Source organism: Onychostoma macrolepis, chromosome 07 (assembly GCF_012432095.1).
Source record: "Onychostoma macrolepis isolate SWU-2019 chromosome 07, ASM1243209v1, whole genome shotgun sequence".
NCBI classification, from domain to species: domain Eukaryota; kingdom Metazoa; phylum Chordata; class Actinopteri; order Cypriniformes; family Cyprinidae; genus Onychostoma; species Onychostoma macrolepis.
In genome coordinates, this window is record NC_081161.1 from 40,488,530 (window position 1) to 40,516,319 (window position 27,790).

General features: G+C 33.1%; 1 protein-coding gene across 3 annotated transcripts in view; it reads right to left on the reverse strand.

Annotated features, from left to right (window-relative positions):
- syt7b (synaptotagmin VIIb) overlaps positions 1-27,790 on the reverse strand; it is a 131,166-nt gene that overhangs the window by 96,890 nt on the left and 6,486 nt on the right. The window contains exon 2 of one of the 3 annotated variants that reach the window (XM_058782957.1): positions 13,709-13,785. The exons of the other annotated variants lie outside the window; for them this stretch is intronic. Within the exon in view, the coding sequence (XP_058638940.1) occupies positions 13,709-13,745 (37 nt within the window). The 5' untranslated portion in view covers positions 13,746-13,785. The remainder of the gene's footprint in view (positions 1-13,708; positions 13,786-27,790) is intronic. 3 annotated transcript variants of the gene reach the window in all.

The window sequence follows — 27,790 nt, forward strand, 5'->3', positions numbered from 1 at the left end:
CTGGAGCAACCGAATGCTTTTTTTTCGTTCATATTTGACAAAGACAAAGTATACAGCAGTCTGCTATTTTCACTATTTTATTTATTCACACTTTATTTGTCCTGACAGGTTATTGGGAACACGTTGCCTTTATAATAACAACCTGGCTAGCAATCTGAAACTCTCTCGGCGGTGATGAAATAGATGTAATTTGCCACATGCTTCGGCAGGGCCGGCTCGGTGAGAAACGTCTGACCCAATAAAGACAATCAGGATGAGCCAATCAGAGATTATGTAATACTGAGCTATGATGCCGGACAGCGGCCTGGACGATCCGGCTTTCCATTACAAGATACTTTCCATCTAAAGATGATCATATTACGCCAAAGAACTTCATCTATTTTTAAAGCAAAATGTCCTGCTGGGACTTCTGCAGTCACAGGCTTGAGCCTGATGATGCTCCTGCTACATTTGGGATTATTATTTTTACAATTCCCAAACACTTTCCCCCGTCTGCCACTAGTCAGACAAACATCCCAAACTCACTCATTACTCCATAAAATCACTGACGAAAGTGCTAATTGACAAAGGTTTTTTTGTCTGTGTCAACAATAACAGGTGGGACGAAAAAGATGCACCATGACTTTAATTACACAATTTGGATTAAAACAATTTTAGTATCATTGAAATACTACTATAATTTTATTTAAAATGTATTTTTATATTTTGAGTTTCCATTTTTATTTAGTTCAAATGATTTTTTTGTTGTTGTGATTTTTATTATTATTTTTAATGTATATAGTTTTAATTCATTTTTAATTTCAGTTTTATTTGTATTTATTTCAGTATAGTTCAACTAAATGAAAATGAGACCTGGCAACATTTTGGAAAATAAAATGTTGATTTTTAAAAATATTTTATAATCAGTCAACGTTTATTTTATTTCAAGTAATAAATTATGGTTTTAGTTTTAGTTAACTATAATAACCCTGATTAAAACATCTTGTTGATGAAAAATGAGAAAATGATTTGATGAAAAAAAAAAAAAAAATGTTTTTAGAAGAAGAAAAATAATATGATTGTGTTGAGAATTTGCCCTGCAGATGTATGCAATATACAAGAAGATGAATCAGTTATATCCACAACATAAATACAATATTATAACTTATGTTTGCACAGACAATGAGGCAGGTGAACAGTTACTGTAAAATGACAGTCAGAATGAATGTGTAATTTGCACTGAGAATGTCACTGTCTCTAAATCAGGGACTCACAAACTTTTTTGGATATATACCATGTGATTTTAAGTTAATATTTCAATAATTTAACAATAGATTAGCATGATCACAGACACAGTTCTCTGATGTCGATTAATGTTTACATGACATGCAGGTAAACACAAAAAATGTGTAATCTTTTTTTTATATATTTTGGTAGTTTTTATAAAGTTATTTATGTTAATTAGATTTGTATTATTTAATTATTACCTTATAAATTAAATTTCTTAGCTATAATTCATTACTAGCTACTAGCCTGCTCAAAAAAACAAACAAACAAACAAACAAAAAAAAACTGAAAAACATCTGACCTGGAATCATGTCCTCTCTTTCTCCTCTCTGAGCGAGACCCAGAAACACAGATTCTCACAGCTTGGTCTCAAAGATGAAGCAATGAATCCAAAACAAGTTCAAAACTATATCTTTTAAATTAATTTCAAACCACAACTCAACACAAAAGGCAAAGCAAGTACATATTAACTTGCTCTCAAAGTTTGGTTTAGGAATGCAGGCATTAACTCCTTCCATAAGGAAGCAGTGTATTAACATTGCAATTACATTTATTCATTTAGCAGATGCTTTTATCCAATGCAACTTAAAACAAGGAATACAAGCAGCGATTCATTTTGAAGAGGCAATAACACAAGAAGTGCTTGCAATACAAAGCTTCAGACATCAAAAGCACAAGCTGTGGGAGCGATTAAGAAATAGTGAAAGCATAGTAGTCAGCAGGATGCAGTAAAGTGCTCTCATTATCAACTATACTTTTCTCAACCAGTGTAGATTACTGCACTATAGTAATGGGTTCAGATCGCATGCACGAAACACACATACTGACATATGAACACCCTGAATCGAATAAATGTGTCTTCCAAACAGAGTATGTGCATGGAATATAGTGGACTGACAGCTGTGTGAATGCAGCTATAGAGCAAAAGCACTGCTAGATTATGAGCTGGAGGCGACCTGCCAGCCCCTCTCTGCGTACAGGACCCCTGAAGAGGCCAGATGGGAGCCCTGCTGCGCCCCCCTGCAGTCACGACACGCACAGCCAATATTCCAGCACAGGAACAAGTCCAAACTCACACCTTCTGCTTTTCACAATCCAGGTTGAAAAATGTGCCTTAATGCCTTGGGATCCCAGTAAAATACCTTACAGATGAATTGTACGTCATCTCCATCAGTTATTTTATCTTTTAAGTATGCATTTTATCGTTTAAGTTCTTTACTGTCACTGTACATGTACAAAGAAACTCTGGTGAAGCAACCTCCAGATGCCTACAAATCTATACACAAGTTTTATACACTAATGGCTATGCTAATATACATGCATAATACACATTATACACAGTACACCATGTAACAGAGTACAATAAAGAAAAACTACAGAGCGGCATACAAAGACAACAGATGTACATAAATGTAAAAATGATGTGCAGTGAAGTAGGAAGTGCCAAGTGCTGAGGTAACTTGATGGACACCAGGGTTATTATTGTCAACTTAACAAAACATTTTCTTTGCATGAAATAAATGTTAAGTGTAATGTTTATCTATTATGCCGTTATTTATCATTTTACACCATATCAGCATCAAAGGCTCTATTCATGGAAAACTCAAGAATAATGAGATTTAACAGTCTAAATACACAATAATTTAACATTATTATATTATATTATGTTATATTGTACTATTATTTTATACATACATACCATACATACATACATACAACAAGTATATACAGGTTAATTCTTTAAATTGATATTTGATTTAAAAAAAATAAAAAATATTCCAATATTCTTCCAGGAGAAACAAAAAAAAAAGCCCATTAATGTACTTTATTACATTAAAGTTAACTTAAAAAAATAATAATAGAAAAGTTAAACTAAACAAAAAAGAGAAATGTTGTCTTGGCAACTAGTTGAAATAAAAACAATAAAAAATTAAAAAGAAATAAATCTAATAAACCTTACATTGTTACATTTTTAATAAAAAAGAAAAAAAAAGTTAGAGTTAATTAAAATTGAATCTAAAAATTACAAAGAATTTGGGAAATAATAAAATAGAAAATATGGGTAAAAATAAAATATAATATATAATATATAATAGACGCTTCACTGAAACTATTTCAACATTAGTGACATTTAATATGCGATTATTCTTCCTAGGGGGTTTATCTTCCCAGTGTACGCATAAAAAAAATTAATTCAGGAATAATTAATAACATTCACCCTATGGAAACCTACACACCTCTGCACTTTCCCTCCAGCCAACTCACTTCATTATCTGTCTGCAATATTTGCACTCATCCTCATCCAGTCTCCATTTATTCCCTGTGTGTTATCCACCAAGATAATACAGACATTAGATTTAATGCTTCAGGGTTCAGTCACACTGATGTGTTTTTTTTTTTTTTACAATACTTGTAAAGCTTTCCTTGTCTTTACACATAAGCAAAACTTGACACGTGATGCCGGATCCTCTCAATTTCCATAGGTTTCTATTTTACACACGTCGCTCCTGTAGCAGGGACTCGCTCGGCTGCTTTATTCATGCGCTTGTGATGGTGCGTGTTTCAGAGTGGCCTGTTCATTCAGACAAAGTGAGCTAATCAAACACAGTGAGACTGACGGCCGGCTTTTTCAGAGTGCTTCACTAGCATTTTGCTGCGAGGCGCTATGCTTTGCATGTGTTCAGTGAGGCCTGTAAGTGCTACCCTCCAGCTCCCCACACCTTTGAACAAATCAATTTCCATGACCATTACTGGCTAAGGATAAAAAAAAAGACATTCATTCATTATTTTTGACTTTTGACTATCAACTTTGTCTCAAAGGTTTCTGTGAAATAAAAACAGAAATAAAAGCAGCCACAAATGAGACTGCACTTCACATACAGTAAGAATACAGAAAAATGAAATGAATGAGTTCACACTCACAAATAGTCAATTCTAGCTGATTAATATTGTACAGCTGAGTTTACTGGGAATATATTGTGTTTCTGCTGCTAGTGTTCACAATGCTTACACTGTAAAAAATAAGTGTAATTTTAACTGTAAAGTTTTGTAAAAATGCTACTGAAAAAAAAAAAACTGTTAATATGTTAAAAGTGAGTTCCTGTACTATATACAAGGAAAAACTGTAAAAGATCTAACCAGACATTTCATGTAATTTTACAGCAAAATGCTGTTAATTGTACAGTTTTTAGAAGTAAAAATAAAACTGTAAACTGATAATTTTGACTAATTCACACATATACACAAAAATGTAAGTAATATAAATGTCTTTCATTTATTTTCAATTATTATTTTAATTGTATATTAATAATATACAATTATATTAATTTATATTATATTAATTATATATACATTTTATAAAGTATTTATAATTTTTAAAAATAAAATACACAATATAAAATAAGATAAAAATAAAATATAGAATGTATTGTTTGAATATAAAATAATGTAACATTCAAATAATAGAAATGTTACATTACTTTGTTTTATTTTATATTTTGTATATTGATTTTATATTTTATATATTGTTTTAATTTATTCCATATTCAAATAACAAAATAAATTAAAATAATATAATGTTAAATAACTAAATAAAAATAAAATAAATGAAATACAATATACTAAATTTACAATATAAAAAACAAAAAAACAAACAAAAAAAAACAGAATATTAAATGTATATTATCGAAATATAAATTTAAATTAAATAAATTAATAAAAATTATACTTTATTTTATATTCAAGTAATATAAGTATATATCTATATTAATTTATATTATTATATAGTATTTTGTTTATAGTTTTATTACATTTTATTATAATTCATTATTTCAATATATTCCAAATTCAAATAATCTCAAATAAATTCAAATAATATAATGTAAAATAAACAAACAAATAAATAAATTCTAATATACAATCTAAAATTCAAATAATCTAAAATATAAAATGTGCTCTAAAAATATAATATAAATACGCTCTAAAAAATTCTGGGTTAAATATGGACAAACCCAGCAATTGGGTTGTTTTCAAACCACAACACAACACCACATTTTTACCCAGCACTGGGTTGCATTTAACCCAACATTTTTTAGAGTGTTTTATTTGAAAAAAAAAAATATATAAATAATAATAATAATTATCTTAATTTATTTTACTTTTTTTCCCCCATATATTATTTCATATTATTTAAACACTGAAATATTATAAAATAAATCTGAATGAATGAATGAACGAACAAATAACGTTGCCAAATCCAGTGATTTAGTTCTTTCTCAGAAGCACTCATTCTGTCAGCATGGTGCATTGAAAACACCACAAATAATAAAACCTGCATACCTTTACACCCGGAAGTTGCATAAAGCCAGTCAATGTCACAAGTCATGTCAGTCAGAGCCTAATATTTATTTGGCCTGGACCTGGTTTGTTTGAAAGAGAGTGGGAAACATCACATCTTGAGAAGTATAGACTGGGATATATTATGAGGAAAGGTAGAGAGAGACGAGTTAAAACAGAAAGATGTAGGATGGAAGAAGAGATGAAAAGGCCTGAAGTTAAGACAGTAAGTGCTGTTGAGGATTGAGGAGGGTGGGAAGGTCAGCTGGGAGTGGAGGATGAAGAGGACGAGGGGATGAAAGTGAAAGAGAGTGAATTAAGAGCAGGAGGCATGTGGGTAGAGGACACACAGGAGCGAGAGAAAGAGAGAACGAGAGTGATGGCAGCTCATGAAGGAGTATGACAGATGAGACACTGAGTGCCACTTGAGTGACAGAATACAGAATGAGAATGAAGGAGGAATGAAGGATGGAGGAAATAAATTAGTGGGAAAGGAAAGTCTGATGTGTTTGGTCTGCTGTATGCCGGAAACACTCGCTTCTGTAGAATATAATGCATGTTTGTGCATTTATATGCCCTACTGCAGTTTAGTCACCATGATATGCTCATTAAGAGTCTTAAGGCCTGGGAGATATAACATGATGGTAGAAATATACCACGGTAGATATACGGTATTTGTGCAGCTTTCAGTGGGCAGGATGCTAATAACATGTGAAAGTCACTAAGAAACAGGACAGCAAAAATGCAACCAAGGACCACAATTTTCAGAGTCTTCAAAACCACTCCGATATCTAAAATAAAAAGTTTAAATAAAATGTTTTAATTATTAAAATAAAATAAAATAACAACATAAGAAAATAAAATACAATACTGGTAAAACATCACATAATACAGTGAAATATGTTGCATGCAAAAAAAATATTTTTATTTAGACTTAGAAACATACAGTAAAGCAAAAATACAAGATAAGTCAAGATAAGCAAGAATGATTTCACATTTTTAAGAGGCTTCAAAACTACTCAAATATTTCAAATAAAAATATAAAACTGGAAAAACATCTAATACAATAGCGAAACACTTGTGTTGCAACTTGCATGCAGAAAAATGTATTTTTATTTACTCTGAATATACTGCTGCTTAACATGGCTGCCAATTTTAATGAACGTATATTATATTATATTTCGGTCAAGCATTTGTATCAGTGATTAGTTTTGCTTTAAGACTCAAGTCACAACCCAACAAAATACCAGAATCAGACAAAATAAACAAATGTCTTGTAAATGTTTGATTATAATACATATATAAAATTATGAATATTACCATAACTACATTTTTACAAATAAAATAAAATAAAATAAATAATAAAATTACATTAAAAACATTAAGTGTGTATAATGGTCAAGCATTCATGTTTGCATATTTTTTTTTTTTTTTTTTTAAATATCAGTTGTTCCCAATTAAATTTGATTCATAATTTTCTATAAATCTAAGTCACAATCCAACATAATTCCAGAATCATACAAAATAAATGAAAATGTCTTATTTTTTATAAAATATTATAAATACTACTAAGTTAGGCAAAATTAATTTTTTAATTAAAACACACACACAAACAAAACACAACAAACCAAACCAGTAAACTTCTATTTAAAATGCAATATGAGTTACACCTTGTATAGTTTTTTTTTTTCTTTTCATACAACCAATACATTTTGGAATCTGCCTAATTTGACCAGATTGGACCAGATTTAACTGAGATGAATTTTCTGCCAAATACTGTAGAGTTTGACTGAAATTGGGATCTTTTCTCCTCCCTTTTAATGTTGTATAAGCCTATTTTAAATATGCACGATTCTATAGCTAGTTGCATTTTATTAATTGTGTCTAACATCATTTTTTCCTAGCTGTCCCAATTCAATCATAACAGACCAATTAAGAACCAGTGATTTATAACACACTTAGAAAATTCTGTGTAATTCGGTAGCATCAACCTGCAGTATTATTACGGAAAAGCAATCAGTTTTGACATTTCACCATCTTCATATAATGTCTAGTGGCTCAATAATAACAGATGAAGCGGGACGTTCTTGTAATTTGAGGAAATAACACCAGCAATGCTGTATATCGGGAGAACCCGAGCCTGTCACGAGCAGTTTAAGAGATGTCGTGATGATGCATTGCATGTTGAATTTGAGGACACATCATCCTTTGAACTGATTGGAATTGAATGAGACAGACTGGAATGTTTACAAATGCCATTTCACAGTCAACTCGAATGGCTGTTGAGAGGAAGACGCCGCTCGTTTATCACCGCCACAGCTGAACGGACGACTCGAAACAAAAGCACGTCCCTGAGACGAGAATCTCGGAAAGTGACGCAAAGACGGTTGTTAGTTGTTCGTAAGAGATATCTGAAACGATCTCTCCGATCATGGTGACTGCTGAAAAATCTGTGTTTTGAGAAGGGCTTTAAGTCACATCTGCTCCCTCAGAGCACCGTGAACACAATTGTAAAGCGTGCGTTGACAGAGCGTTTAGTGAACACAAGAGTCCACATCTGCCTCATAAGCTTCAGCAAAGGTAAAAACAATCTCCCTGAGGGTGTGAGAGTGTTACCACTGGATGTTAAATTGTCTGTAGAAAATGTGACTGGTGTTTGCCGGAGCAGAACTCACTGCCATGATGCCAGAGTGTTGCTATGCGGTTGCTAGGGTGTTCGGGATGGTTGCTAAGTGGTTGTTTATTGGAAAGGCAATCAGTCATGGCAGTTCTACTGAAAACACAGCAAAAAAAAAAAATAATAATAGCAGAAAGTGTGTATAACTTATCAGACATTCTGTCTCTGTCCGACAGGAGTACTGCAGGTTATGTAACAGGAGAAAGTTGGGCTTTAATATCACAGGCAAATCTTAAATGCTGCTGCAAAAAATGTAATTAAATAAAAAAAGAAAGAAAGAAAGAAGTGAATGATGCAGTGTCGTCTGAGGGCCCGAACACCACAGGCATCGGCCTTGTCCCTTACGCACAGAGATTTCTCCAGTTTCTCTGAATCTTTTGATGATGTTATGCATGTTGATGATGAGATTTGCAAAGCCTTTGCAATTTGACGTTGAGGAAAGTTGTTTTTAAAATATTCCACAATCTTTTTACAACTCTTTCACAGATTGGAGAGCCTCTGCCTCTCTGAGACATCCCTTTTATAGCTAATCATGTTACAGACCTGATGTCAATTAACTTAATTAGTTGCTAGATGTTCTCCCAGCTGAATCTTTTCAAAATTTCTTGCTTTTTCAGACCTGTAGCAGGCATCAAATTTGAAATGAGCTCATTTAGTGGATAAAAGTGTAAAATTTCTCTGTTTAAACATTTATGTTATCTATGTTGTGAATAAAATATTGGCTCATGTGATTTGAAAGTCTTTTAGTTTTAATTTTATTCAAATTTTAAAAACGTCCCAACATTTCTGGAATTCGGGTTTTACAAAAACATAAAAACATCTTATCTACACAATACACTTTTTGAAGCTGCAAATAATCATTTATGAAGAATTTTTTTTTTTTTTTTTTAACATTATTTCAGTCTTTCCACTTAATTTATCATTTAACTCAAAGAGTTACTTGTCATTCCACTGTAACTATTTGTGAAATTTACTAGCAATTTTTGAAATTGTTCAAAAGAAAATCCAACATTTTTTTTTTTTTTTATGTGTGTGTGCGCGCGCGCAAAATCATCACAATTAAAAGAACCAAAGACTTAAACTACTTCAGTATGTGTGCATTGAATTTATTTAATACATGAGTTGAATTACTGAAATAAATTAACTTTTCCACAACATTCTAATTTATTGAGATGCACCTGTATATTTAAAGTCACACCATGTATAAACTGATAAAAATAGTACAGAAAAATCTCAACTGCATAAAACTTTGTTCCTATCACTTTTTTATGGTTTCATTACCAGCATGGTGGCCATGGGAATATGTGTATTTGTGTGAGTGTGTCTAGCAACAGGTTGACTGAGTGTTTGTGACGGCTGAGTCCATTGCAAAGAGACTGAAACACAAGTACATCTGAGCTGACCATCCTATGCCTGTCTGCTTCCTACAGTATATGTCCTCTAGCTGTCTGTCTGTGCTCCTCACATGGGGCCCCATAGGGCCTTACAGTGCCTGAAGACTAGAAGAAAACCTACAGGTATAGAGCCCGCTGCTTCCACCAACATCCACTGAACAACCGCATAGAATGAGGAAAAAACTGAATAAATCTGAAACTTGTAAGTAATTTAATGCAACAAGGGAGACATGGAGAATGGAGAAGCTCTCAAACAGGTCAGTTTTTAAACAATGCAATGAATATTAATGCATTTTATGTGCATTTATATTAGAGAAGGATTTCCTCTGGAAAGACTTCATGACACATTCTAGAGTTTGTATTCACACAGAGGTCAAACTTAGAAAAGTGGCAGACAATCTGTGATTTTTGTTTCAACCAAAAATTACAAATTCATTACCATTTACTCACCTTCATGTCATTTAGACTATTTATTTGCTATTTTTCTATGGAAAACAAAATGAAATGTTAGACAATAGATGCTGATTTAAGTTCAAAAAGGACAAAAACCCCACCATAACAATAGTCCATTTGACTCTATTTTCCAATTCTTCTCAAGTCATACAATGGCTTCGTGTGAGAAACAAATCGAAATTAGATGTAAAATGTTATTCACTGATAATTTCTCTCTGCTCCAGAGGTTACAAATGTTATGGTCCATTGCAATCATAACTGAATGTTTTATAATATTAACCTTGCTGTCTTGGACTGATGCCAGACTTATTAATTACTGCTTTATTCCACCAAAACAGAACTGTGTGGCTCTGTTATCTCTCAAAATAATAATAGACTGAGTTTCTAGAAAAATATTTCTTGCACCATCTTTAAAACCAAAATTTGAGTTTGCAGTGACTTAAGTGTACTCAATACTTCAGCGACTGAAAAATGACCCTGCACTGCCGTTTCCACACTACATTGAGCAGAACAACTTTTTCGGCTGTGCAAATGATTAAAAACAGCTTTCTGGAGTACCAAATGAGTACATTAGATCGATTTCTTAAGGATGGTCAACATTTTTTTGCAACATAATTTACTTAGTAGACAGAATTGATGCATGCAGAAAATTGGGCTTTAACATCACAGGTGTTATTATTTAAAAATAATACATACATACACACACACACACACACATACACACATATATATATATATATATATATATATAAACTGTTAATTTTAAACTAAATAATTTAATTTATATATATATTGAAATTATACATAATTTTTTACATCTCATTAATACTGTTTTTGACTGTTTTGACCACTACATTGGTGAACATGCATTTCTTGATCAAAATCATAAAAATATCCTACATTTACAGTGGGGCACCAGCATTGCTGCAGTAATTCAGGCAAAAGGAGCCCCAACTAAGTATTGAGTGCTGTACATGCTCATTTTCATACTTTTCAGTTGGCCAAGATTTCTAAAAATCCTTTCTTTGTATTGGTCTTAAGTAATATTCTAATATTTTGAGATACTGATTTTGACTTTCATGAGCTGTAAGCTCTAATCATCAAAATTAAAAGAAATAAACATTTGAAATATATCAGTCTGTGTGTAATGAATGAATATAATATACAAGTTTCACTTTTTGAATGGAATTAGTGAAATAAATCAACTTTTTGATGATATTCTAATTATATGACCAGCACCTGTATATATACACACACACACACACACACATACGTGCATGCATGTGTATAATATACATATGTACACACAATTTTCAATGTTTTTTCTTGAAAAAATTTTTTTTTAGATAAAACAGATTTCTCTATCTATCTATCCATCTATCTATCTAAATTTCAATATATGTGTATATATTTCATGTTATACATAAATAAAACAGCGCAATTCACCGTTAAACTCCTTAATGCTAAAGCTATGAACCTAATTTCGTAACGCAGTATGGCTGATTATCATGGTGTACCACATACAAAAACATATATTTTATGGTAAGCAGATCCTGATTATGCTATACCGCGGTAACTGATCACGCCTCTCCTATTGTATCTGCAGCACAAGCTTCTATTAGACTGAGCCGTGGTGATGGTGAGACCAGCGAGTGCTCAGCCCACTGCAAATTATATATTATTATCATGATAAAACGCCTGATATCATACCTCTGAATCTTGAAGAGAACATTTCTCTAGTCTCAGATATGAATTATTGTAATAAACTCTCAAATCAACGTCATTCTTCACCCGCCACACGGTGCACCAATTATCATAACCGTTCGGCAAAACACACAGCGTGAAATGATAATAATAAACCATGTGGGCACGGATAATCACGTCTTTCTGTGATGTAAGAAACTCTCTGAACACTACATTGCTTCTAAATTGGCCCAGATACCGCATGCAAAACAACAGACAGGTGAGTTAGCTTAGCATGACTAACAGCATGAATAAACGTGCCGGTATCAAAGCCTATAGAGTACAAATTCAGACGCAAATCAAAGCTGAATGCAGGATCTAACAGAGAACAGCACTAGTAGCACATTAGCTCTACTTAAGACGATATTTTAATGTTATGCGAACCCTATCTACAACTGGAGACAATGGTAATGATTTTAGCACAAGTTCAAGTCATTATATCAGTTGCTGAAAGGTAAAACTTCATATACAAATGCTAGAGAAACCTGACTACAAGCAGTTAAGCTTAAAGGGCACCTATTATGCAAAATCCACTTTTACATGGTGTTTGGACATAAATGTGTGTTGGCAGTGTGTGAACACAACCAGCCTACAATGATAAAAAAAAAATCCACCCACTCCTTATTTTTTAATCCTCTTTAAACCAAGTCAGTCTCACTAGGCCTGCCGTTTTGATTCTCTCGCAGTGTGACGTCACATTTCGGAGGGCTGGGCCACAGGGGTTGATTGACAGCCCTGCATTTCCATAGTTTCCACCCTCAGCGGTTACGCTGTCCTTCATTTTCTCCGTGCTCGAACAGATGTAACTTCAAGAATGTCTCACAAGCAATCCCAATGCTCTGTGTTTGCATGCAAGAATCTTCATTTTCTCCCAACATCTGAGCTGCTGAGGACGCAGTGGATTACTTTCATTTTTCAAGGTAATGTGCCTCAAAATCTACCTAAATACGTGTATCACTCCAGACTCCTTTATGAATGTCATGTCGTTATAGTGCTTAGCATTTTAACCGTATTTGTGTGCGTACATTAAGTATTTTTAACTGATCAGTGCCATGCTTGTGAGATTTGCGCTGCTCGGTCCATTGATCCGTGCTGGCGCAAGCTCTGTAACATTGCGCTGTTTCGTCCCACTTTCAGTGCATTCGGCTTCACATATGTACGGCTAAACACCGGTTCTCTCGCTCTCAGTTACATGGCTTATACCGGCTGTTTATTTCTGTAGATATGCAATGCAGAGAGACGTATACGCGTCTCTTCTGGAGACGGGGCGGAAATATGCAGCTCATTTGCATTTAAAGCCATACACTCCAAATCAGCTCTTTTTTAGACACACCCCAAAAAAAGAAGACATTTTCCAGCTGTTATAATAAATGATCTGTTGGGTATTTTGGGCTTAAACTTCACAGACACATTCTGGGGACACCCAAGACCAATATTACATCTTGTAAAAAGGGCATAATAGGTGTACAATATTAACAATAAGGGTCTGCTGACTACACTGGAGACATCCTAACTGAAATGGATGTATTAATAACAAAACCAATCAAATTAAACCTAACCAAAGTTGTACTAACAAATGGCCAGATGATTCCTGTTCTGTTGTACCAACTGAACTCTAAATAAATATAATAATAAAAATTGTAAAAAAACTTTGAAAAATGAATATGCAGACACTAGTAATCATATCTTGATATATTATTAATGCAACAACAAGAGAATGAGCAGGATTCTGAACAGAATTGAAATATTATCTCATTTTTTAAAAATATTTTTAAATTTTCTGTAATATTATCAAACCATCTAAATCACAGAACTCATCTAATCCATTGAAAATACTTACTAATATTTGTTCTTTTGTTTTCCCTCCAAAACTCCATCACTTCCCGGAGGATGACGTCATTAAGGAACTGTTTTATTCTTAAAGAGACAGAACGAAAGACTAACATGATGGAAAGCCAAATAAATAATATTCTCAGAACATTTAAATTACAAAAATATTAAGAAATGCCTGGATTATTAAATATTATGTAAACATTTTTAACAGAATTGCATCTTAATTAAGGTAGACCTGAATTCATAGAGAGAAATTTGTCCAGACAAACTTTGATGGTAGCTTTACAAAGTCTTGCAAAAAAGTTAAAAAAAATTAAAAGTTTTTAAAAAAAGTAAAAAACAAATAAATAATAAAGTCCAAAATTTGAAATAAGCCTGACAGATAACTATAGAAATGTATATGCAATTCATGAAAAGCATATGTGTGTGCACATACATGTGTATATAAGACTGACAGAACAGAACATGTTGGAAAGTCATATTGATTTCCAATGAAATAATACTCTGTTTGAAGCATTTCAATAAGAAAATATTGGAAAGAAGCATTGCATAGAAGCATTTCAATAAGAAAAAGAAAATGCCTGGAATATTTCTAAATAAATCACCAGTTTTTCAGTTATGCTGGGGGAAAAAAGCAAAAATGGCTTGAAAAATTGTGAGTTTCATATTTTATCCAATGCATTAAAATATGATGAGGACATGAAAATGTACTGCACAGTAGGAATGGCCCATATAGCACTAGGTTTCATGCATATATGATCATAAAATCACAGATAGAATTTTAGTCAAAACTACACCAAGAGATTTTTAACCAAACTTTATCTAGACGTTGCATAGCCTTTTAAACAAAGGGTGGATTACTGACCATAATTTTTTCATGGCTTATTTACATTTCTGCACAGAAACTTTGTGGTCCACTTTTATGAAGCGATATGGTTTGCAAATAAACAACAGTACAGTACAAACACTGTAAATGTTCTGCAGCTCTCAGCACATTGTTGTACACCTGATATTTAATAACGAGATACAAAACACCTGCTACCTACACAAGCCTCTTTGGTCCTCAAAATTATTTTAAATTGGAGGCAGTTCAGGACAGTTGCATTTTATGAGGCTTCACGTGACTGAAGATGCTTCAATTATGCTTCATTCAAATGTTATAAAATCATAATGCTTGAGGATATGTATATTATGCTGAGTCATAAAATTAGTCCAATTATGAGCACATTAAAGTCTCACCTGGAGCTAAGCATCATTTCTTGGCATTTATCTAACTTCATTACCCCGGCTCTATTAGAACACAGTCTCGGGCAGTGAAGCCCCTGAGCTAAGCGCACACACACAAAACATCAGAAAAGCCAACTTAAAAACTCGGAAACAAAAGATTAAGCTGGAGATTCCTAAATGAACGAGCAGCGTTTCAACTGGAGTCCATCCACACTTCCATTGATTTTCAATTTGAAACTAAAGCCATGTGAGAAATCCACAATGCTGATTCATTTGTGAAACAAGGAGAAAAGCAGAGATTTTTTGACCTAGCCCAAGTATTTGCGCACACACACACACACACACACACACACACACAGTTCCACATGTGTGTCAGTAGGAAATATCAGTTTACATTTCTAAACATTCATTTTGCCATTAATTGTAATAATCCAGTGAGATCTTTGTTTGCTCCACACAGAGATCTGATCTGATCATCATCCAGTCTGTCTGGAATCACATGAAGAAACAGAACAAACTGAGACTAAATCCAGAAGAACTGTAGCAACGTCTTCAAGATGCTTCAATAAACCTTCCTGCAAAGCTCCCTGAGAAACTATGCGCAAGTGCACCGAGGGCAACAGCTGCTTTAAACACAAAGGATGGTCAAAGGTCGATTTAATTAAGTTAACAGAAGTTAATTGATAAAGAAAATCTATTTATGACATTATTTTTGACAGCATCTTCATTTTTACAGCATTTTTACACAAGTGCCTAAAACTTTTAACAGTTCTGCAGCTTTGCAGGTAGCTTTCTTGAAGCATCTTGGAGACATTGTCACAGTTATATACACAAACAAACTGAAACAGAGTTGTTCACCATAAGTAAGATCAGGAATAAAAATAAAAATAAAATAAAAAATAAAAAATAAAAAATAATACTGTTATAAGCATCTAGATGAAATAAAAGACTAAGACTTACGTAAATATGTGCATATTATTTGCTGTACTGTATATACAAATGTAGAAATATAAAAGTGCACAAACATAACTTGCCAGAAAGTTTAACTAACCAAATAAATAAATAAAAATAGATGTTAAAATGGGGCTTTGAAGACAGATAGGCAACCTATTAAAAATATATTTAAAAAAAGACTTATTTTTATTAGTTAAGATATATATACACACACAATTATAATTATATTATTGAATACAATGAAAACTAAAAGGAACAAAAAATTAAAAACAAAAACAAAATAAATAATTACTATATAATAAATTGTTATATAAACATAACAATAATAAATAAAAATAAATAAGATGACTGTTGTAATGCAATTTCCTAACCTACTGAAAACTACAAAACATTTAGGGAGGAGCAAAAGCACATTGGATTTATAACATAAGACAAAGCAAACAAAATGGAAAGTGGCACAATAATCATTTTATCTTGATTATCTTGTTTTCATAACCATTAGAAGCCATAATGGTAAAATAAAATTCGATTAATCACCCAGCTCCAGTGTAGACAGATAAAATACTGTTTTCTCTTAATAATAAGAGCGTGGCTTCTCTTCGGCAGCCAGTTGATGCACTCTGACTCCAGGGCTGGGACAGCCGTGCCGGAGGCCACTGTGGAGCAGCGCTGGCATTTGAATTCTCCCTGTGAATCACTGCTGAGTAATCACAAACCCAAGAAAACATCCACAAACAACAGCCACTGAATCAGTGTCCATCCGCTGAGAGATGCACTGGAGCTGTCATTCTCTAAAGGACAGAAGAGCTGACGACTAACCTCAGATACACGCTCTCATAAATGGGATATAAAACACTATTGTACATGAACTTGAGTCTGATTTGGGTCAGAATTTTAAGGGTGCGTGACTATGACTTAGCAAAGGCTGATACTCACTATAGAGACTTGATGACATAACTTTTGACAATAACGTTTGACGTGACTTGTTGACACGTGACAACAATCGTATACACACTAAGGTTCAACCCTTATTTCGCAAGCAGATTTCTCACAAACTTTGAGTAACACAGATTTTTTAAAGAAGTCTCGTGTGTTCACCAAGGCTCCATTTATCTGATTAAAAATACAGGAAAAACAGTAATATTGTCAAATAATATTGCCATTTTAAATAACTAAATTTATTCCTGTGATGCAAAGCTGAAATTTTAGCATCACTTCTCCAGTCTTCATGACCCTTCAGATATAAGAAACATATCTTATTATTATCAATGTTGAAAACAGTTGTGGTGCTTAATATTTTTGGAATTCGTGATTCAGTTTTCATTATTTTTCGATGAATAGAAAGTAAAAAAAAATAAAAATAAAAAAAATAAAAATTTAAAAAACGTTTTTTATTTGATCAATTTAATGCATTCTTGCTAATTATTTTCTTTAAAAAAAAAAAAAAAAAAAAAAACATACTGACCCAAAACTTCTGAACAATAGTGTAGCTCAATTTTCCAAAACACAGTTTAATTGAATTTTTATTTTACATTCTTAATCTTACTTATTTATCATCAGCCATTTCTCCAGTCTTCAATGTCACATGATTCTTCAGATATATGAAACATTTATATGTTGAAAACAGTTGTGCTGCTTAATATTTTTGTGGAATATTTGATCAATTTATGTTGGTGTATCCATCCGTATGAATTGATCACCACTGATCATGTGACCTCACAACTATTCAACCAGTCACGTGCAGACACATACCAGTCAGCCAATCAGAAAGCTGTGTTCTTTACCAGCACCTCATTTGGCATCTAGGGCTTACGAGTCATACGTTATCTGTCACTGCATGCCCGTAGGGAAATTATTCAGTTATGAGGGCCATTTTTAGCCTAAAATATCCTCACATTTCTCTCTCACTTTCTCATCCATACAAAATGAATTAATTAAAAAACACACACAGGCTTAATCATACTTTTCCCTTCACTTTTCTCCCATTTGCACCTTTGCCCCTGGCCAAAACACATCATCAAACGCACATGCAACACAACACACATGAACTCATATGCAAACACATACACAAACTCACTGGCAGGCACAGGGGAACACACTGTGTGCAGCAGATATAGGCTTATTATTCACAGCGGACTGCTTTCGGCCCGATTAGAAGGTCATTTCCACTTCTGTCAAACTTTCATACCTTCTCCAATAGTTCAGTCAGTAATGCAATATCATATTCTTTAGTATCCTTTCTATAATTTCCAGGCAAATAGCGTAACGATTTTCCCCTCTAATCATTGCAAATTGTAAGATCCATATGCGTACCATAATAGCTCTGTTCCAAAGCTTCCCATGTAGGCAGCATTTTAAGTCATCATATTGATTATGCTGCCTTTTAAGATAGCTTCTTAAGGCCAAATTCAGGGGCACCATTTATACCTAATGCATAAGGCTTTCCCATAATGCATAAAAAACATCTAAACTGTATAATTCATTCAAAAAAAATCACACACAAAAAAAATCCAAAATCACATTAAAAATTATATTACTCAATGTATGCACAAATATTTCATGCTTAGAGTATCACATGTATAAAAACACATCTATAGAATGTTTCAAATCAGTCACTTAAGAGTTCCATTTTAATAAGGGTGTTGTCTTAGAAGGCAGCATGTAGGCAGCAGACAGATTACTAGATTTTGGAAACAGAGCCAGCACTCTGTGGTGACGCATAACAGCAGCCAGAAATGATATGCCTTTTATGGTGTAATCTGTAGAGTCCTTAAAAAGCCTCTTGCTAGATTCTCTGAATAATTCACTGATCTTCAATGAGCACCAGCATCCGCAGGCCTTTCACAGATCTCTACCACATCCTCTCCAGTGTGCACATGTGGCTCAACATGCACCAGCAAACACAAACACACACACACACACACACACACACACACACAATATTTGGGCTATGTTTGAAATAGCAAACCAAAATACTCTACAGTATATAGTATCTTTACTAGGGCCAAGTGTTAACACATTTCACAAATCGATTAGATTCCAATTCATGAGCTCTTGATGTGCTTCAATTATGATTTTGATTCGATATTAATTCATTTGGATATATCCGGTACAGTACATGTAAATTTCTCTTAAGGAAAATCTTATCTCTGAAGTAATGCTGTAAACTATACAAGAAACCTACTCACTTGGAAGGCTACACTACTATATTAAAAGTTCAGTTGCAAATTCAGTTGCTTTTAATCTATTTTTAGATACTGATCAAAAACATTGTATATAACCATTTAAATTGCCTGTAAGGCAGTTTTATATGACATTTTAATGATATGTTTCTACTCAGTTTTATTTTTGAAATATAAACATTTAAATGGTAACTGTCCTAAAAACTTGTTTTAAAGACAGATTTATTCACACATACAATAAATTTGACATCACTAACAGATTAAGTTTGAACTTATGAGTACATTATACTTGGAATTGTTTGTTATTTTTACAAATATTGTAAGTAAATATCAACGTCATGATCCCGTTGTTCCATCATGCACTTGGGCATGAATAATTAATAAGGTAATTTTATTTTATTTCTTTGCTGTTTTCGAGATGTATTTACACTGTTTTGTGGTTGCATTTGTTGTTAGGTTAAGTAACTTGCTGTTTTGTGACATCTGGAGTTAATTTTTTACTCAAAATGACCCGTTCATACTCAAACACTATTCACTGATTGTCACCGTCATTGTGTATCATGTGCCAAGTATTCGGGCCTCTGTGTTCATTCAGTTAATAACTATATTGAGTCAACATATTACCTTAAAATGAATAACGAGCAGTCTACTTGCTTACATACGTGCTTGTAACTTAACCACATGCTTTATTGGCAGTTTTTTTTCAGTGCTATGTTGTTTGAGTAAAGTTTACAAACCGTGACTGAGTGAAATGTACTTGAGTATTGTAGGGTAAACTTAAAATAATTAAGTAGAAGTTACTCATCAAACTCTACCAGGCCATGTTAAATTTACTTATTTCCTTAACTAATTTTAGATAACTTAGTTAAGTAGATTTTACTTAATTCCTTCTTTAAATTTTACTTTAAAAATATGTGTGCAAAAACTTGCAAAATAAAAATTAAGTAAATTTAACTTCTTATTTTTTTTCAGTGCAGGCAAGGCAAGGCAAGTTTATTTATATAGCACATTTCAAACACAGTGCTAATTCAAAGTGCTTTACATAAAAGGAAGTGAAATAGTCATTAAAAAAAATAAATCACAACAATAAAAACAAGGAAATGATATAAAAATTGATTTAAAATGAATTTAAAACAGTTAAGAATAGAAAATGATTATACATAAAATACAGTGCAATTAGTTCGGACGTAGCACAGTGCTCATTCAACAAATGCACAGCTAAACAGATGAGTTTTGAGTCTGGATTTAAATGTGGCTAATGTTTTAGCACATCTGATATCTTCTGGAAGCTGGTTCCAACTGCGGGCGGCATAATAGCTAAAAGCAGACTCCCCTTGTTTTGTGTGAACCCTTGGTATTTCTAACTGACTCGATCCTAATGATCTGAGTGGTCTGTTAGGTTTATATTCAGTGAGCATATCTGCAATGTATTTACTAGATGTCATGTCAGTGCATGGAAGTGAACGAGATTCGTTTACTAAAAGATTCTTTCACATCTAAAACATCACTACAGACCTACAGAATGAGCTGGCAGCAGACATCTTTTCTCTTTACTTATACTCAAAATGAAAGCTAGACAGAGAGAATAAATTCATTAGGTGGGAGGAGAGATTGAGAAGTCAGAGGCGGTGGGAGAAGGAAAGGTTGTTTTGGTCTCTCTGTAGACCACCCTGTTTTACAGTAGTGGCAAAGCAAACAGCAGACGATAAGCAGTGTGTTCCAGCAGTGAGCAGACTACTGATGAACCTCAGGGAACCGAAGGGGTCCACAACAGCAGCAGAGATTGTGTGTGTGTGTGTGTGTGTGTGCGCATGTTTGCTGCACTCATGTTGGGGAGTACCAAGTTGTTGTCTTTGGGTCTGTGTAGCCATTTCATGCAACATTTACTATTATGCTACAATGACAAAGCCAATGTAATGTTCTGGAACAAAATCACTTTTTAAATTAGTATTTATGTCTTGTTTCCAAGAATAAAACATCTAAACATCTTTCAAACAGATACATTTATTGGATAAATAAAATTCTGTAAGTTTTTTATTAATTATTCAAGTTTATTTTTTGTCTTGTCGACAATTATTTTTGCCTGTTTTTTTTTTTTAATTAAATAAAAATTACAATGAATTTAATTTGAAAATATAATCTATTATGACATGTATTCATATTTTTAAGCTATTTTAAGTAATAAATGCAGGAATTTAAAGAATCACCTGCAGGAAGAGGAATTTACACAGGTAATGTATTCTGGGGAAAAGTTCATTTATTAAATAAATACTATGAAATATATCAACTAAATACAAATTTCTATACATCTATCTATGTGCAAAGCCTCAGCAATCTTTTAGTAATGTATTTGGGGTCAATTAGATTTTTTAAAAGAAGTCTCTTTTGTTCCCCAAGCCTGCATTATTTGATCAAAAACACAGTAAAAAAAAAAATTTAAAAAAATTGTGAAATATTAAATTTTTTTAAAACTATATTCTTTTTCAATATATTTTAAAATATAATTTATTCCTGTGATGCAAAGCTGAATTTTAAGCATCATTACTCCAGTCTTCAGTGTCACATCATATCCTTTTTGAAAAATGCATCCATTTTGTAAAAAAAAAAAAAAAACGATCCCAAACTTTTGAACAGTAATGCATGTACTAATAATTCCCTCATACTAATGGTTGAACACCATTAAAACCAATCTTAAGTCACACCCACAGGAAAGTAAGACCACAAAAGACATTATCATGAATCTCTCTAAATGTTTCTCCTAGACAGCAATTATGATAAATGGAGTGGTAAGCAAGAAGGGATCAACAATTTCTCAAACATACTCAGGTTTCTAAGATACCAAAGTCTGTAATCAAAATTTAGCTCATTTCCGCATTTTCTGAGCCAAGCAATCAACATTAATTTTACAGCTCTGTACACTTTCTGAAGTTCTCACAGCTGTGAACCTCTACCTCCAAGCAATAACATTTTCATCTCCGCATTCATAACCTTTTTGGAGTTAAGACAGTCCTGAAGGCCATGAACGCTGTGGGTTTGACTGACTCGGAAGCACATTTGTTTTTACAGTGCATGGAGTGAGCATTCCATATTGTTTTTATACAAAGCTAATGATATTTTATTTCTCCTAACCCTACACTTCATGCTCACAAGCCTGTCTGCATTGTTACATTTTCATTAAGACACTAATTAGTATGTTTATTATGAAGTTTCTCATGGGGACTGTTAAGTTGGTCCACACAATGTAGACAAATTTATTATCTTTGTGAGGAAGAATATAGGCAAACACCCCCACCCACCCATCCACCCACCCACATACACACACACACAAGTCAGCCAATAATGAATTCAGGTAACATCAGTGAGTGATTGTTCATTTTTATGATTATACAATTAGATATTACTGTGTGTATGTGTGTGTGCAAGCATTTGTCTTGTACTTTCACAGTCTGTGTTTGTGTACCTTGCCAGCCTGTCTGAGAATAGATGTGTCTCACCATCTGTTTCTTGACAAGGGTGAGTGTTTGCATCTGTCTCTCAGTATACGTGTGTGTGTGTGTGTGTACTGATCAGAGCTCCTGTCCACTGTACCAGCTTGTCACAGGAGCGGGTGGCATGACCAAAATATCACAGTATGAATTTAATATCCCCACAATGGCAGGTAACAAATTAAAAAAAAAATGGTTTACTTTATATATTGTTTTAACCATGTGGTAAATGCCTGTTGTATCATCCAGTGAAATAAATCATCTGTTCAGAGGTTTGGGGGTCAGTATGATATTTTTGTAAAAAATAATGTCATTTTTATTTAGCAAGTATGAATTAAATTAATCAAAATTGACAGTAAGAGCAAATAAAATGTTACAAAAAAATTTCAATTTTGAATAAATGCTGTTCTTTTCAAGTATCTATTGATCAAAGGATCCTAAGATAAAAACCTATCATGTTTTCCACAGCATATAAAGCAGCACAACATTGATATTAATTAGAAATGTTTCTTCAGACCAGCATATTAAATGACTGCTGAAGGATCATGTGACACTGAAGACAGGAGTAATGATGCTGAAAATTCAGCTTTACATCACAGGAATAAAATACATTTCAAAATATTTTGTATCAAATAAATGCAGCTTTAGTGAGCATAAGAGGGTCTGTAAAAATATAAATAAATTCTGCTGGCCCTTAAACGTTTGAACAGTATATAAATACTTTACAAAGGACAAGGGCTTAATTTGATTTGAATATTTACTGGTTTTATTTTGAATTTTAATTCAAACTAAAAGATTTTACCTAACAAGTTCAACAACCATTAAAAATGGTATTATAACACTGTGCCTATTGCTTTATTTTAAATGCATGTGTTGATATGCATTTCCATGAGCTGCATCCTGAATCCTCCTTGTGTCAATGCCATTTGTCATTATCTGTTATCTGTGAAAAATTTACAAAGTGCCCATAATTTCAAGCTGCCCGAACTGTGCTATACTGACCTCTACTTAGGCGCTTTCTCCTTTTCTCTCTTGCTCTCACTCCTCCTGCCTGGTTTTCAGATAAGCGTTCGCTTGACCGGGTTAATTTCCATTCAGAGGATTTTACACATTCTCTGAAGCCCATAGCTGGAATCCTTACAAACGTTACAGACATCAGAATGGATTACATTTAAAAGGAATAATTTCCCCCAAAATACAATTTCTGTCTTCATTTAATCACCCTCATGTCGCTTCAAACTTGTATGACTTACTTTCTTCTGGGGAGCACAAAGGCTTCCCGAACAATGAAAACATAGTGAAAACATAGAAAAAGCAGCAGAAAAGTAGTACATATTATCCAAATCTTTCTTCTCATTTCCATGTTTCCTTACAAATAGTTAAACTACTGTTCAAATTCTTTGGGCAAGATTTTTTTTTCTGCTAGTTTCAGCCCGACACAGTTATCATTTTCACTTCCTGTTCAGGTGCATTGTTGGCACGTTGCTATTTTGAGGCAACTGAAATAGACCACGCCATTGACCAACTAAAACCTGGTCTAAAGTCAATGGCGCAGTATTTTTTGTTATTTAAAAAGCGCATTAGTAATATGCACCTATAGGCAGGTCCACAACGCGCGTACACTCTGCTTATTACACACACAGGGATGTGCAGCAGCACACAAACATGCCAAATATTAAAATTTAAAGGATTACAATGTAAAAGATTATTATTGTGTAGGCTACATAAATATAAAAGTGCCTACATGTCATAATGGATAGTCATTGCATGTATCAGAATTAGGTTACCTATTTGCAAAAGTAGCAAAAGGACACACCCTAGTTCACCTGTGCCTTGCGCTTTAGACCATCTGCTTAGATCACTAAAATAGGGCCTTTTTATGTTGAAATGCTTTTCTTATAACAAGTAAACCAGGTTAATTCCCATAAAAAGTATGATCACTGTGGCTAACTAAACATTGCATCCCAACCAGCACAACAGCAAAACTGGCTCAACCAATAGCATTAATTTGGGGGCGGGGCCATCAGTTAGTCAGACCAATGAAAAATGTGGGGAGTATAAGGGTGAAGTGTGTTATATCTGTGCAGATTTCCTTCAGACAAGCACATGTGAATTATCTTAACGTGTGTTAACAGCCTGTAAAGATAAACCTTCTGCACTCAAAGCCACTTGTGTTTGTTCTTGTTCGTTCATGTTAGAATCTTATCAAATATTTACCGCTACTCATGACAAATGACACCAAAAACTGACAGATATTACAGAATTCTGACACTGAATTCACAGGATGACAGCACAGCCTCATTTCTCTCCAAAACAGATGCTCGACAATTCAGCGGTCCTCCCTCCATCTCACATGGTGCCTCGAAACATCATCAATCCCAGAGTCCCACTTCTTGAATTTCCCTCATTCCCTCCAAAATTCTTGACATGAAGACAAAACGCCACTCATATGGCTTGAAGCTTTGAACAATCATTTTCTCTTTTTCAATTCCATTCATCACTATTTTTGTTTTTCTCCAATATTCCCGTCTGATCTCTCCTATTATTTGACCCCAAGTTTCAACCATCAAGATTTCTAATGTTTGTGTCATTAAACTAGTATTGCAATTAAATTCTTTCTCAAGATTTAGCAACTACAAGAACTTAAGGCAGATGTCAACAGCAAACATGTCATTACATCTGTTAGATTCATTTCTAATAATGAATTGATTCAAAACTGTCACCACTCAAACCTGCCCACAGTTCAAGTGTTTGTCAAGTATACATTTTTCATGTTATTGTAAAAACTACATATAAAGACATATTGCTGTTTATTTTTATATTTTGTTATATTGGTGCATATACTTAAAAACTATAAATTTATTGAGTTTGAAACTGTTCAAACACATGCTTTGATTATTTTTAATAGATTTTTTTTTTTTTTACTGTTTTATATTACCATTCTTGTAACAATGGCTGCTGAAAAATAAAATAATCAATCAATATTTATCTGTTTCAAAGCAAATACATAAAATTAAGGTCATACACAATTATTAATGGGTATTTGCTAAAACAAACATTATTATTACTTATTAAGCCTGAACTTCATCACATAACTTATTGTGCTACATTTCTGCTACACTCTCAGAAATAAAGGTACAAAAGCTGTCACTGGGGCGGTACCTTTTCAAAAGGCACATGTTTGTACCTAAAGGGTCCATTTTGTTACCTTAAAGGTACATATTAGTACTTAAAGTGTACATATTTGAACCTAATAGGTACAAAAGTGTACCTTTTGAAAAGGTACAGCCCCAGTGACAACTTTTGTACCTTTATTTCTGAGAGTGTACGAACATGAATGATATGTAGAATCAACTTAGAAAAAATACAACAGGCGAAAAATGTGAACACCCTTGTGAACACAAACAAACAGCCCTCACATTTGCTTCAGGATATGACCTTGCTCCTGTCCTCCAATATGAATCGTTTCTTTTTCCATAACGCCTTTCTCTATGCTATCATTACTCATCCATGGTCTCCCTGACACAGTAATGGTGATTTTTATTTTCACCATAAAAACACGAAATAAACAGACAAAAGGAGGGCGACAGACGTGCTTGCTTAGAAGATAAAGAGATCAACAAAGCAGAGGGAAACTGCACGGAAACGTATCCCAGACTCCCAGTGTGACTGAACTGATCTACAGACGGTTACGTAATAAGACCAACACACACACACAACGATACACACACTCAGCCTGAGATCTCTCTTTCTCATCCTCTTCATCCTGGGATCCAGAGGCCCAGCTCTTGGATAATGAATGAGCTGAATGTAGTGAACTGCATCGGACCACTGTGTCCTTTGGAGAGCATCTTATTAAATGGATTGGTATAGGAAGCAGGTTAACAATGTCAAAGTTTATTCTAAAAGTGGTTGTGCCCTGAAAGGGTGATTCACCAAATATAACTGCACAGGAGTCACACTTCTCTGTTTTTGAGGAAACAACTATACACAAAACCAGGAATTTCCTAAATTTTTATTAGTCAAACTCCTTTGACCTAAAATATTTACTTGAAGTACACCTGAGATTTGAAGTTAATATTTCAATCATTTAACAATGTATTCTCGTGTTCACGATTCTCTGATGCCGGTTAATGGTCACATGACATGCAGATAATGCAGTGATCAATATAAAGCTGACATAAAATATAAATATTAGATGGAAAACTTAGAAATGCTGCCTTGGCAACTAACTGAAATAAATATTTTAAAAATATTTAAAATGAAATTAAAAAAATTTATAAAAAAAAAAATATTTAAGAAAACAAATGCAAAAAAATATCAAATACAATTGTCTTCATTGATCTAAATAAATCTGACATAAAATATAAATATTAGATGGAAAACTAAGAAATGCTGCCTGGGCAACTTAATGAAATAAATGAAGTTTAATTTGAATTACTAAAACTAAACATTATATTATATTATATTATATTATATTATATTATATTATATTATATTATATTATATTATATTATATTATATTATATTATAGAATACTTTTGGAAAATAAACAAATAAAATTACTTGAACTAAAAGTAAAATGAAAACTAAAAATAAAAAGTTAATTTTAAAACATTTTATAAATTATAAAGAATACTAAAACTATATAAATAATACTAAAATATATTAATAAAACTACATTTATGTGTATAAAACTGAAATATGATCACTGCAGGGAGTTCATGAGTTGATGAAAATCTAATTTAATCATAAAAAAAGTACTTACTAAAAGTAAGAAATATGACCATTAACCAATGCCAGAGAACCATGAACATGCAAATATTAACTCAAAATCTCTAGAAGTACTTCAAATAAATATTTTAGGTCAAAGAGGTTTGGCTAAAAAAACATTTTGGTCTATAAGATCTACTTTTGGGAAAAGCAGCCCTGGACGAAACCAAGCTAAATCCTTCCACTCAAACGTTAGGATAAAAAGGAAAAATTATGTGTACAATAATGCTGCACTAAATTTGTAACGCAGGGACATCTCTAGTTGTTAGTCTGAAATGTAATTGGGTTAAATATTGCACTTTTCTCACAGTCAGCGCAAGTTGCATTAAAGGATAAAAATATATTTGAGACAGCCATTACTCACAGCACCTGACTAATCGCTGCTATTGTCTCTATCTCCAGCTCCCTCCCTCTCTCTCTCTCTCTCTGTCTGTCTGGTTGTACCTCACGTCACTCTCATTTGTCAGT